Here is a 12,432-nt window from a genome sequence, read left to right on the forward strand (position 1 = left end):
TGTTAGAATATTATAGTCAGTATTAGAGAACAGTCATGGCGGGCATTGGAGGTTCACATAATTGGAGATTTCACTCATGGGAGATTTTAAACTGAACAAAAAGTCATTAAAATATTAAATAGGGAGGTAATAAATTCTAAATACGATGCTCGTAGCTCGTAGGTATAGTCCATCTACTGGTGTAAACACGTCCAGTATAACAAGTCCAGTTGGTTGGTCAGTTTCAATTGAATTTGAGGTTTGAAAGAGGGAAACAACGGCGACCTTATCGTTCAGAAATCGAAGAGAACAGGAGGAGAGGATGGGAGATATGGGAGAAAGCCAGCCGTTCCGAGGAAGAATTTTGTCCCTTACCGCTAGGTCGAACCTGCGACCTAGCGCTTACAAGACGAACACGCTACCCTCCAAGCTAAAAGCTATAAAGATGTTTTAGAGGCGGTGTGTTGTATCTTTCACTTTTAATGACTCATAGGTCACATGTGACTCGTGATAAGTTGATAAGTCTATTTATCATGATAAGAGATGGGTCTGCAGTTATCACTACAAGTGTTTTATTATCTACACTGCAGCCCTGTTAGATGTAGGCTTTTAGAGGTACCTCCTTCTGCAGTTTTTTTCACTTCAGAATTTCTATTAGAAATTTCGTTATTTGTACGTCGATTTCTGCAATTTTTTCGCTTCTGAAATGTACTGTATTTCCACTTTTTGTAGTAGTTTCAGTTCAGAATTAAAAACATATTGATTTGGAGGGTAGGACGCCTGCCTTCGAAACGCCAGGTCGAATCCCATTCCAACCCAGGGGAACTTTATCCTGAACAGGATAAGGTTCGTTCTCGAAACGGATGGCTTTCTCCTATCCTGCCTTCCTTCACTACCGGAACGATAAGACCTCGGCCACTCTTAATAATAATGAAAAATATTCTGCTGATGATTGGTTGCAAATATTGCCATGTATGTAAAACAAATTTCGTGTGTAATATTGCGAATGTTCTGACCGGTACTAGGCCGACCATTCACGATCTATCAGACAGTCTGAGTGTAAATGGCAACTTAACTTCAAAACGGGCCAGCTCAGGTCAGATGGGACACGTATTAAGTGTTGCCGAACTTTAAGGAAACAACCTATCAGAATTTATAACCCATTAGTTTTTATTGGTGGCTAATGGCCGATAAGCTGAGCGAAAGATGAAGAAAAATTGAACTTTTGGCCAAACTTACGAAACAAATATACAAATTTATCTTGAAGTAATGCGATAGCGGTTCTGAGGCGCAAAAAAGGGTAATGAAGATAACAAAAATGGCATGTTTAGATTAATTAATTTTTAGGACAAGAAGATTAGAAGCAACAGATTATGTTTATGTACCCATTATACCAAGTCTACTGTGATTCAGATGTTATCTTCAATTTTGCTTTTTGGTTAGGTGGCATCAATCATTATAGTTAATTCTATTTATTACAGCAGAACTTACCTACCTCCGTTGTTTAAACTGTCCTGGTCCCGGAAGAACATTTCTTTTTGATAGTTTCACTCATCATGGTACTAATACTAAGTATCTTCGATCGGACCCTACAGATTAGATACCTACCTACTAGACTAAAAATTAAAACAGCTAATTCATAGTACCTACCTTAGTACCATCATCTGACTAATTCATAGTACCTACCTTAGTATATACCATCATTTGAAGTGGTAACAATTTTTTGCACGCAACATGACCCAATGGCGCCTAGAAGTGTTTGCTTCAAATTTACACGATTTTCATTTTAACTCTGGTAGATCAACTTACAGGTGTGTTGAGGTCGCGTGGTTGTAGTGAAGTGGTTGTAGAAGGCTCTAGTCCTCCGATGGCCGTAAAACAGTATCATCTTAAGGAATCTCTTTGATATAGGAACCTACTTTTCAAGCATGAACCAAGCAAGTTTTTTCTCCTTCTTCTTCTTCTTCTTCTTCTTCTTCTTCTTCTTCTTCTTCCTCCTCTTCTTCTTCTTCTTCTTTTTCTTCTACGGGTGTCCGGGTTGTCTATATCTGGGAAATCCTGTGTACCTATATGTAAAACAACTTTGGGGTCACTTTTTTTTTTGAAAGCCGTGTAATATAAGGCCGAGCAATTCCAGCAATATTGAAATTCAGCTGTGGAGGCCAGTCCACCGATCCGATTTAGCCAAAAGTTTTTAATATGGCAATAACTTTTTGATCATTGATCGTCTCACCCCTGTACATAATACTTAGTATTACATAGAGCTACATCAAGGTGATAATAGGCAGGTATTTGATCAAGTGTTCAATCTGTGTCTTTCCATATTTTCTACTAAGGTTTTTGAATCCTCCTAGATAACATCCTATGTGGCAATGAGAAATAACAACTAAATTAATTTTCAAAATAAATAAATTTTACAAAAGATTTTTATTACAAAAAATGTAAAGAAAAATGAGCTCAAGTCAATGCATACTAAAATTGACCTTGAAATTATAAAAGTACAAGAATAGGTAGATAAAAATACACAACTACCTATTCTTAGAAAAAGGTATTACCTACTAATAAATAAATCATAGGGACGGAATTTATTCGTACCTTTAGTACATAGGTACTATGTTAAGTATAAAATTACCAAAAAAGTTATTTTATAGGAAGGTATATTCAGATCATTGGAATTTACTTTGTACTTTTCTCAAATTTAAATAACATTGGGGGGGGGGAATGGAGGAAGAAAGAGAAAATAATCATGAAATATGGAATAGTTTCGGACGGATTTGTTTTACTAGATGTCAAAATGTTGAGAAGGAACAAGACATATGCTATCAAACTTTCTGGTACATTCTATTATTTATTTTCAAAACAAGGTACCCAAGTTGAATAGATGGTAGGTATCTGTTTTCCTATAATATCCTTTTACAATCTATACCGAGATAGTAATTATTATTGTTACAAATGAACAAAAGTTGTTATACTTGTATTGACTAGAGAAAAAAGAACATTTTTACAACACAATTTACATCCATGAAAAACTAAACAAAAATGTCAGTTACTTGATTCCAATATTGGTCTCTTGAGTATACCTACTGATGTCTACACTGGATCTGAGAAAACACTGGAGATTTCTATAATATTTAAAGGTCGAGTTGTCTTCCACTTCTTCAAGAGACTTTTAAAATAGGGAGGAAAATTTACACGATAAATAATAAAAAAAAAAGGTAAAATTCTTGATATCAAACAAGTTTGAGAAGGAGGACTGATCCTATCAAATCACAACCGCCTTTTTTATATCCCTAAGATCCCATTAAAAAAATCATGTTTTCAAGTATTTAGGACTCAATTTTGATGGATTAGCTAACTTGGGTTGTGTTTTACTTTACACAGCTATTTCTCATTCTCAGCTGAGATCGATCTGTGATTTTATCAAACAGAAAGGCATTAGAAATTAGAAAACATCAGTGAAAATGAACCAACCATTCTAAGCTGGTTGTTTTATCCCAGACACTCTTGAACATCTTGACAGATTGAATAACACCAAACAAATATATATCGAACCAGCAAGGCTAAGTAGAAATTGTTTATATCCAGACCAGTGAACATCTGGACAGACGATCACTAAGCTAGTAGCTTTATCCCGTACACTCTTTGCACATATTATTAGTAATGAATAAACAACAAAACTAAAAACCACCAAGTCTACTGTGATTCAGATGTTATCTTCAATTTTGCTTTTTGGTTAGGTGGCATCAATCATTATAGTTAATTCTATTCAATAATAGGACAACCAACTAATAGGTATGTAAGTCCTATATGATGTAAGAGTCTTATACCTACGTCTCGTCTGATGAAAATGATATTGAGATCCCATGAGACCCACAGGGATTCTCTAATGTCAAGACATCTGAACAGAAGAATATAATTTAGATGTACGAAACTTGCTATGACTGAGGAATTACTGTATTCATGTCGATCAAATGAAAATCCTGATTAAGGGATCATCCAGTCAAGAGAATGTGCCTTTTGTTTTGATGTTTTTTACGCTGGATGATTTAACAAATAAATGCTTTCAGAGGTAATCCCGTAATAGTTGCAGTAGAAATAGATCCTTTTACGGTGTATTTTTATTTACGTGGTAGGTGTTTTTGGCTCAAAACCCCTTTCTTGTAGGTATTAAATGAGATTCAATATTAGAAGATAAAACAACTTGTAAAAAAAAATACAAAATAAATTAAACATCAGCTAAACAAAATCAATAAAACTAAATAAATGAAACTACAAAGTTAAGTATAATGTATATCACAGAAATAAAAGGAAAACTCTTCACTGTACACTTATCATTCTTCTTACTTGGTTCATAATTGTGTATAATAATCAAAAATAATGCTCTTACATTTCACTATTTAACATAAAATACCAACTTAATAATAAATTACAAGATAATATTATAAGTATACATGGGTCTGAATGTACAAACCTTTGGATTGCCAAAGTTAGATTCAAAACCAAAGAGTGAAACCAACTGAAAACTTTACAAAAATTCAAAAATAAAAATCTTATAGCAAAACTAAATAAAGGAAGTGTGTTTTCACAACACCATGTACGAATTTTCATAGAAAATACTTATTTTGTGAGATCTAAATAAAACTGAAGGAAGATAAAAGGAAGACTATAAAAATATTGAAGATGAGTCTATTCCTAACAGATTTGAGCATTTTGAGCATTCCTGCAACAACTATTCATCACCAAATTTTTCATATGGTCTCCCCATATTATGGTGTCGAATTTAAATAAATAGGATCTTCTTGTAGAGACTTGTCACCTCATGAGATTCTTGATCTCATCACCATATTATGCAGACTGAACGACAGACCATTAAGACCATTTTTCTAGAAAGGCTTCAACATTAGTTAGATCTCTGCTCATCATGACTGTCGTCTTCTTTCTCCTCACAGGACTCCTCCGAAGATTGGATGTACGTTTGGTGATCTTCACCGCCAGGTGGCGTGTAGCAAACCCCGCAATAGCCTTTACCAGTGGACGACAAATAGACCTTGCCACAACCGATGCACTCTTCATGGGTTTCACCTGAAATCAGGAAACGGAAATTTATCCATTAGTCAAGGTAAGTAGTACAAAATAAATAAATTTTACAAAACTAAATAAAGGATTCAATGACAGGTACGTACCAAATATGTAAAGTATAATTAGAATTTATAAATGCTACTAAAGAATGAAAGCAATTGAAAGGTTTATCAAGCTTTTCCTACAGTCAGACATAATTTCGTCACTTCACATTTACGCACCCAAAACAACTCTTCATACTCACATTGAAACAGAAGATCTGAATGAATAAATCACGTACCTAGGCCCCCACCCACCAACCAAATACATATACCCAACAAGAACATCTAAAATTCCACCTCGTAATTATAATTACATGGGCGGGGATATGAACCAGAGATATTTGATTACCGAAACAAGTGGAATTCTAATGATAGGTTTAGTGCGCTATATCAGCATGTTCGAGGTACCCCAAATGAAATGACACTTAAAGGAGAACCACAACAAGAGAATCTTGATCTGAGGAGAATTCACTCACATCAACCTCTACAAATTAGAAGAAACGTATTTTTTTACCTTTGATATCTTGTTTTTGGTAGATACAGCAGATATTCATATAGGTACGTGCAGGGCCGGATTACCCATAAGGCAGAATGGCAGACTGCCACGGGCCCCGCGCTTTTGGGGGCCCCGCGCTTTGACACATCAACCAACCTCTACAAATTAGAAGAAACGTATTTTTTTTACCTTTGATATCTTGTTTTTGGTAGATACAGCAGATATTCATATAGGTACGTGAGCTTTTTATTATTTAGAACAGAATTCATTGGTTCTGAAATTTAAACTACAATCATTATCATTTTGATTTAAATTATTCCTTAGTAAGGCTCAATCAGTAGCTCTCGTATAATTTCTCATAGCTTCTGGTTTTTCTGTTTAAATTTTAAAATTAATTGAATTTTTCGTGAATTGCCGACATGGTTCTATGATATAATTTTGAATTGTGTGTCTTGTACCTAGGAATTAGGAATTATGGATAATTTTCTCTATACCATGTCTGCTACCGATAGTTATGTTGGTAGCAGACGAGATTATCTGAGAAAATAGACTGCCTGTCTTGATCTTTACAATCTCCAATCTCTTACTATTACTACATAGGTATGGATCTACTTATCTTAATTAATTAAACTTGGAGATTTTTTGATGTGGATATACCTAGGTAATTCATAAGGAAAAATGCTTTCAGAGGTAATCCCGTAATAGTTGCAGTAGAAATAGATCCTTTTACGGTGTATTTTTATTTACGTGGTAGGTGTTTTTGGCTCAAAACCCCTTTCTTGTAGGTATTAAATGAGATTCAATATTAGAAGATAAAACAACTTGTAAAAAAAAATACAAAATAAATTAAACATCAGCTAAACAAAATCAATAAAACTAAATAAATGAAACTACAAAGTTAAGTATAATGTATATCACAGAAATAAAAGGAAAACTCTTCACTGTACACTTATCATTCTTCTTACTTGGTTGAAAAACTTGACAGTTGCCCGAAACTGTAAAAAGAAAGGAAAATAAAAATCAATTTCAATCATGACCAAGAACCATGTGTTAACTACTACTATATTCGTATGAATATTCAGTAAAATAGCAAGATGAAATATTGCACACTTGAAAATATAACACCGATTTAAATTTATGTTCACAAATTATAAATTCTTGACAATGACTTGGGGCATTTTTTTGTTTTTAAAATCATCATTTTTCAAAGTGAACGTTTGAGTATTAGGCGGACACTTTTTGATTGATCACAGAGACCATATTTGATCAGACCAAATAATAATATTGGTTCACCCACTTGCTCCACAATAGCTTTTTCTTGATTACTTGATTTGGAATCTACATCGAATGTTTCCAAAAACCCATTAGATCTTTCAAATAAATCATGTCCATTTTCCTATACAATTTGTTGTAATTTGCCATCGTATTCTGCTGTCTGTATAGGTATACCTGTCATTTGTATCTTATCAAATATTATTATTATCTCGGTCCATGTTTGTTTTTGTGATTGTTCAATATTCTGTTATAGTCTCATCATTATCATCAAAGATTTATATCTCCTCTGCTGGACAAAGGTCTCTTCTTCCTTTCAAAAAATACATGGTGCCAAAGTTAGGTCAATGTTTAATTTTTTGAGCCCTAAACAAATATTGTTACCGAGGGTAATTAAAAGCAAAAAGTTAGGATCCACAGCACTACACCAAGCTGCATGGATCGGTTTATTTCTTCTGGTTCGAACAACAAAGCATAGCATTGGTTCCGCGCTGAGGCTGGTATTGTCTTCTCTTGCCTCTCGGCTCACGGTGAATATCTTTAGACAATTACCAGCACAGAGTGCCGCTCTCCGATATACTTTGGCATCTACATTGTGTCCTCTATGATATTATTTTATTGTATTTACAATAACATTTTTACTGTCGGCATCTGGTTGTGGTTGGCGGGCTATTAATGGCTGCATACATGGGCTAATCAATGTATGCCTGTGATGAGTTTGTAATTTTGAACAATACGGTCAAAACGGAGAAAAGTTACAGTTTAATCTTTTCTTAAAGGACGGACCAATCACTTTCTATTTAGGTAATCTTGGTTCTTTCAATAAATTGATTTGTCTGTTGGGCTGGTTACAGCTTTATATTTAGGTTAATTGGTATATCGAGATCATATGACAAGCACTTCTGATTTGCCCAATGTCCTTTCAATAAACTTGAATTGAATTGAGGGAGTTCCTTATTACTTTATGAGAACAAAATAATCTGTACAAGTTGACCGTTGCATTGGTAACACCACCTTGCTATTTTTTAAGCCATTCATTTCTGGACTCCAATGAAAGAACGAAAAGAACCTTTGAATGGATATCACAAAAAAATGGTCCAGATTTTCATTAGGTACACGTCGGACTTAGAGTATGAATAAAATCATGTGTCCACATATTATGTAGAGTGTACAAGTAGCTACTACAAGAAATCAAAGAAAATGCTACTTTCCTACCATTTTAATTAGATCTTAAACTTGAAAGAAACAAAAAGTCACCGATCGAAATAGTGGTCCAGATTTTCATTAGGTACACGTCGGACTTAGAGTATGAATAAAATCATGTGTCCACATATGTAGAGTGTACAAGTAGCTCCTACAAGAAATCAAAGAAAATGCTACTTTCCTACCATTTTAATTAGATCTTAAACTTGAAAGAAACAAAAAGTCACCGATCGAAATAGAAAAGAGTCTCGTATGTCAACCCCGGACAAGATATTCTTCAGAATACAACATGCAGGCCCCTCACTCCTGGGGATTTCAGTTTCAAATACTGCACTCTCAATACTCTTATCAAAAACATTGAGTTCTTCATAATTATCCATCAGCAAATTTACCCACTTTGGCTTTCTCAAGTTATTTTTACACACCCTACATCCCTACATGAATAAAAAATGTATAAGAGAAGAACAATCAATAGAAAAGAGAGAATAACGAAGTGCAGTCAACTTGCATGCAGCATTGTGTGGCTAAAAAATGTATAAGAGAAGAACAATCAATAGAAAAGAGAGAATAACGAAGTGCAGTCAACTTGCATGCAGCATTGTGTGGCTAGAACTCTATGGTAAGCAACGCAAGAGAGGAATGGCACTTTATACTGAACGTTCATTGGTCGATATCAAGCTAGAACTTCCTTCCATAAAAACAACATAAACATTGGAGAATCGAGTGAACTATGGACTGTGAAGAAAGTAGATAAGATGTCTATAGCTTGAATCTTGATACCGCTCGAGTAAAGTTTTGTCTTAAACCAACATCAACACTATAATAAGAAAATACTGAAATTGATGACAGAGTCAAGGGAGTGAACAAATTAATGCCTTAAAATTAAATTTAATGTCAATGAAATGGAACAAAGTTTAATCTCATCGAAATCAAAATGATGAACAGAAAATCAGAAATATTATAGGTGTTGAAAATTAAAGACGAACAATCAGATCAACATTTTTGACGCAAGGAAGATATAAAAATAACATTTAATGGTACCTAGCTAAGATCGTTTCAAATCATTAATCATATGCTTTACACAATAAAGTCTGATCAATTGATAATTTGTAACAAAACAATGTGCCAATTCTATTGTGTACCTCAAGATACCCCAAAGAAGCTGGATGAATATAACAACATAGGTATCTACGTAAAAACTCCTATTTGGAGCACCAGATGAAAGACGAAAAGGGGTCTTCTTTCTAATAAAAAATCATATAAGACTCCTAAATAGAAATTACACGCAATATGGTTGTATCGAAATGAAAAGTTAATGACAACTGACAACATAGTATTAACTTTATAACTCCTAACTAGATCTATAAGTTCTATCAGAAAATTGCAAAATAATTGCAGCCTTTTAATTAAAATACAAAACGAAAACGGCTAAATGAATGGGTGTTAGATACAATTGTAGTTTTTATCACAACCAGCACACTCTTGAATGAAAATGATCCCATTCTAAACAATAACAAAAAAATTCCAGACAATCAAATATTAATGAAAAAGATAATTTGAAAATAATTCCTTCTCTGTATGTTGGGTTCGCTTTCGGAGTCGATTCATGCGTCTGTCTCAAAAGAATTACGTGAAAATGACCCCGAGCAACAAAACAATCTAATTGATAATGTAACTCCGCACTATGTACTTATCTCTAATACCTTTCCACATTACCTTCATAAAAAGGATGGGTAATGTGGAGGCTATGTCATCCAAAAATACCTCGAGGAGTTTACTATGACCCCAAGTTCTAACTAATATGTGCAGGCGCCTTGTCTTGGCAGTGAACCCGTTCATTATGGATTGCTTTCGTTTTGATATTGTCTAGGTACTCTTGATTATATTACCATTTTCTCATGTAGAGCATAATGCTGATCTAAATTACAAACCTAAGGATGAACCAAAAGCCACTTTGTTTGGTGAGAATTTCACGACCAAGGATGAACTGATGAACATTGAACAACTTGATATTTTTACCCGAATACGTGGAACCTTTTTTCTCATTAAATGCGCCTTGGAAAAAATCCCAAAATTAAGAAGTTATATGTCTAAGATTTAAATCATTGACTTACCTTCATGCGTTTTCATATGAGCTCTTAAATTACAGGCAAGGGCAAATTTCTTATTGCAAAGATCACAAGCATGGGGTTTGTCTCCTGAAACAAAGTGAAAATATTGAAAATTAAATTGGGCATTTATTCGAAATGGCAGCTTGGGTGGATCGTACCAACTAGAAATTGATCCTCAAGTTCAAATTGGTAAGCACATATTCAAGTTAAGCGATGTTGTAATGAGATTTCATATGTTGAATGAAACTGCTTGCAAACAATACATAGTAACAGCAAGCAAACTCGTAAAATGAATGGAAGACTAGTTTTTTGCAAATGCAAATTAAAATAAATTCATTCAAAAACAAAGATGCAAATGCACAAGTAGAAAAGAAAGAAATCAAAACCAGTAGCAAAGTCTTTGTAGATAGCTTCCAGGTACAAGAGCGGCAAGCTAGGAGCTAGTGAGTGTTCAAAACTTCAGGGCTTTGGTTCAGTCTGGTCTCATTTGAATTTCAGGTTTTCATTCATTCGAAAGGAAGATTCAAGCCAGGTGAATGGTTTTTGGATGTATTTAAATATCACTTTGATACCGTACAAATGTTCGGTGCATTGTAGCAATACAAAATTGCAAGACTTGGGTACCTAATCATAGAGTAGATATTTACGAATAAAAATGGCGTAAGTACAAATGTTCGGTGCATTGTAGCAATACAAAATTGCAAGACTTGGGTACCTAATCATAGAGTAGATATTTACGAATAAAAATGGCGAAAAACTTGACAGTTGCCCGAAACTGTAAAAAGAAAGGAAAATAAAAATCAATTTCAATCATGACCAAGAACCTTGTGTTAACTACTACTATATTCGTATGAATATTCAGTAAAATAGCAAGATGAAATATTGCACACTTGAAAATATAACACCGATTTAAATAATTCTATTCAATAATAGGACAACCAACTAATAGGTATGTAAGTCCTATATGATGTAAGAGTCTTATACCTACGTCTCGTCTGATGAAAATGATATTGAGATCCCATGAGACCCACAGGGATTCTCTAATGTCAAGACATCTGAACAGAAGAATATAATTTAGATGTACGAAACTTGCTATGACTGAGGAATTACTGTATTCATGTCGATCAAATGAAAATCCTGATTAAGGGATCATCCAGTCAAGAGAATGTGCCTTTTGTTTTGATGTTTTTTACGCTGGATGATTTAACAAATAAATGCTTTCAGAGGTAATCCCGTAATAGTTGCAGTAGAAATAGATCCTTTTACGGTGTATTTTTATTTACGTGGTAGGTGTTTTTGGCTCAAAACCCCTTTCTTGTAGGTATTAAATGAGATTCAATATTAGAAGATAAAACAACTTGTAAAAAAAAATACAAAATAAATTAAACATCAGCTAAACAAAATCAATAAAACTAAATAAATGAAACTACAAAGTTAAGTATAATGTATATCACAGAAATAAAAGGAAAACTCTTCACTGTACACTTATCATTCTTCTTACTTGGTTCATAATTGTGTATAATAATCAAAAATAATGCTCTTACATTTCACTATTTAACATAAAATACCAACTTAATAATAAATTACAAGATAATATTATAAGTATACATGGGTCTGAATGTACAAACCTTTGGATTGCCAAAGTTAGATTCAAAACCAAAGAGTGAAACCAACTGAAAACTTTACAAAAATTCAAAAATAAAAATCTTATAGCAAAACTAAATAAAGGAAGTGTGTTTTCACAACACCATGTACGAATTTTCATAGAAAATACTTATTTTGTGAGATCTAAATAAAACTGAAGGAAGATAAAAGGAAGACTATAAAAATATTGAAGATGAGTCTATTCCTAACAGATTTGAGCATTTTGAGCATTCCTGCAACAACTATTCATCACCAAATTTTTCATATGGTCTCCCCATATTATGGTGTCGAATTTAAATAAATAGGATCTTCTTGTAGAGACTTGTCACCTCATGAGATTCTTGATCTCATCACCATATTATGCAGACTGAACGACAGACCATTAAGACCATTTTTCTAGAAAGGCTTCAACATTAGTTAGATCTCTGCTCATCATGACTGTCGTCTTCTTTCTCCTCACAGGACTCCTCCGAAGATTGGATGTACGTTTGGTGATCTTCACCGCCAGGTGGCGTGTAGCAAACCCCGCAATAGCCTTTACCAGTGGACGACAAATAGACCTTGCCACAACCGATGCACTCTTCATGGGTTTCACCTGAAATCAGGA

At 34.0% G+C, this 12,432-nt stretch overlaps 1 protein-coding gene across 1 annotated transcript in view; it reads right to left on the reverse strand.

The window, feature by feature from the left end:
• Positions 1 to 3,705: 3,705 nt before the first annotated feature.
• LOC103516644 (zinc finger protein 239-like) overlaps positions 3,706 to 12,432 on the reverse strand; it is a 38,596-nt gene continuing 29,869 nt past the window's right edge. The window contains exons 6-7 of the mRNA XM_008481623.3: positions 10,185 to 10,268; positions 3,706 to 5,061 (exon numbers count right to left, since the gene is read on the reverse strand). Coding sequence (XP_008479845.1) covers positions 4,880 to 5,061; positions 10,185 to 10,268 — 266 coding nt within the window. The 3' untranslated portion in view covers positions 3,706 to 4,879. The remainder of the gene's footprint in view (positions 5,062 to 10,184; positions 10,269 to 12,432) is intronic.

The sequence above is a fragment of the Diaphorina citri genome, unplaced genomic scaffold, assembly GCF_000475195.1.
Source record: "Diaphorina citri unplaced genomic scaffold, Diaci psyllid genome assembly version 1.1 scaffold1625, whole genome shotgun sequence".
NCBI lineage: Eukaryota > Metazoa > Arthropoda > Insecta > Hemiptera > Psyllidae > Diaphorina > Diaphorina citri.